This window comes from Cyclopterus lumpus, chromosome 24 (genome assembly GCF_009769545.1).
Source record: "Cyclopterus lumpus isolate fCycLum1 chromosome 24, fCycLum1.pri, whole genome shotgun sequence".
Classification (NCBI taxonomy): domain Eukaryota; kingdom Metazoa; phylum Chordata; class Actinopteri; order Perciformes; family Cyclopteridae; genus Cyclopterus; species Cyclopterus lumpus.
In genome coordinates this window covers 444,159-445,000 of record NC_046989.1, presented here as the reverse complement: position 1 = coordinate 445,000, position 842 = coordinate 444,159, and the positions used below count along the sequence as shown (strand labels likewise).

General features: G+C 55.1%; 1 protein-coding gene across 3 annotated transcripts in view; it reads left to right on the top strand.

Moving 5' to 3' along the window:
• LOC117727125 (serine/threonine-protein kinase PAK 6-like) overlaps positions 1-469 on the top strand; it is an 18,509-nt gene extending 18,040 nt beyond the window's left edge. For all 3 annotated transcript variants that reach the window (XM_034527205.1, XM_034527203.1, XM_034527204.1), the window contains one exon: positions 1-469. This exon is cut by the window's left edge and continues 94 nt beyond it. In XM_034527205.1, the coding sequence (XP_034383096.1) occupies positions 1-74 (74 nt within the window). In that variant the 3' untranslated portion in view covers positions 75-469.
• The last annotated feature ends 373 nt before the right edge of the window (positions 470-842 follow it).

Sequence of the window (842 nt, the reverse complement as noted above, 5' to 3'; positions counted from 1 at the left end):
TGCTGCAGGCCGGGCCACCGCGCTGCCTGGTACCACTGGTGGAGCAGCACCGCAAACGGATGTCCCTCTGCTGAACACCTCTGGGACTCGCCTGACAACACCTGAGACACCTGTGGGACTCACCTGTGACACCTGTGGGACACACCTGAGAGACACACCTGTGGGACTCACCTGAGAGACACACCTGTGGGACTCACCTGAGAACACCTGAGACACATGTAGGAGTCACCTGACACACCTGTGGGACTTACCTGAGAACACTTGAGACACCTGTGGGACTCACCTGAGACACATGTGGGACTCACCTGAGAACACCTGAGGGACTTACCTGAGAACACCTGAGACACATGTGGGTGTAACCTGACACACCTTTGGGACTTACCTGAGAACACTTGAGACACCTGTGGGACTCACCTGAGAACACCTGAGACACCTGTGGGACTCACCTGAGAACACTTGAGACACCTGTGGGACTCACCTGAGAACACCTGAGACACCTGTGGGACTCACCTGAGAACACCTGAGACACATGTGGGTGTAACCTGACACACCTTTGGGACTTACCTGAGAACACTTGAGACACCTGTGGGACTCACCTGAGAACACCTGAGACACCTGTGGGACTCACCTGAGAACACCTGAGACACCTGTGGGACTCACCTGAGAACACTTGAGACACCTGTGGGACTCACCTGAGACACCTGTGGGACTTACCTGAGAACACTTGAGACACCTGTGGGACTCACCTGAGACACCTGTGGGACTTACCTGAGAACACCTGAGGGACTTACCTGAGAACACCTGAGACACATGTGGGTGTAACCTGACACACCTTTGGGACT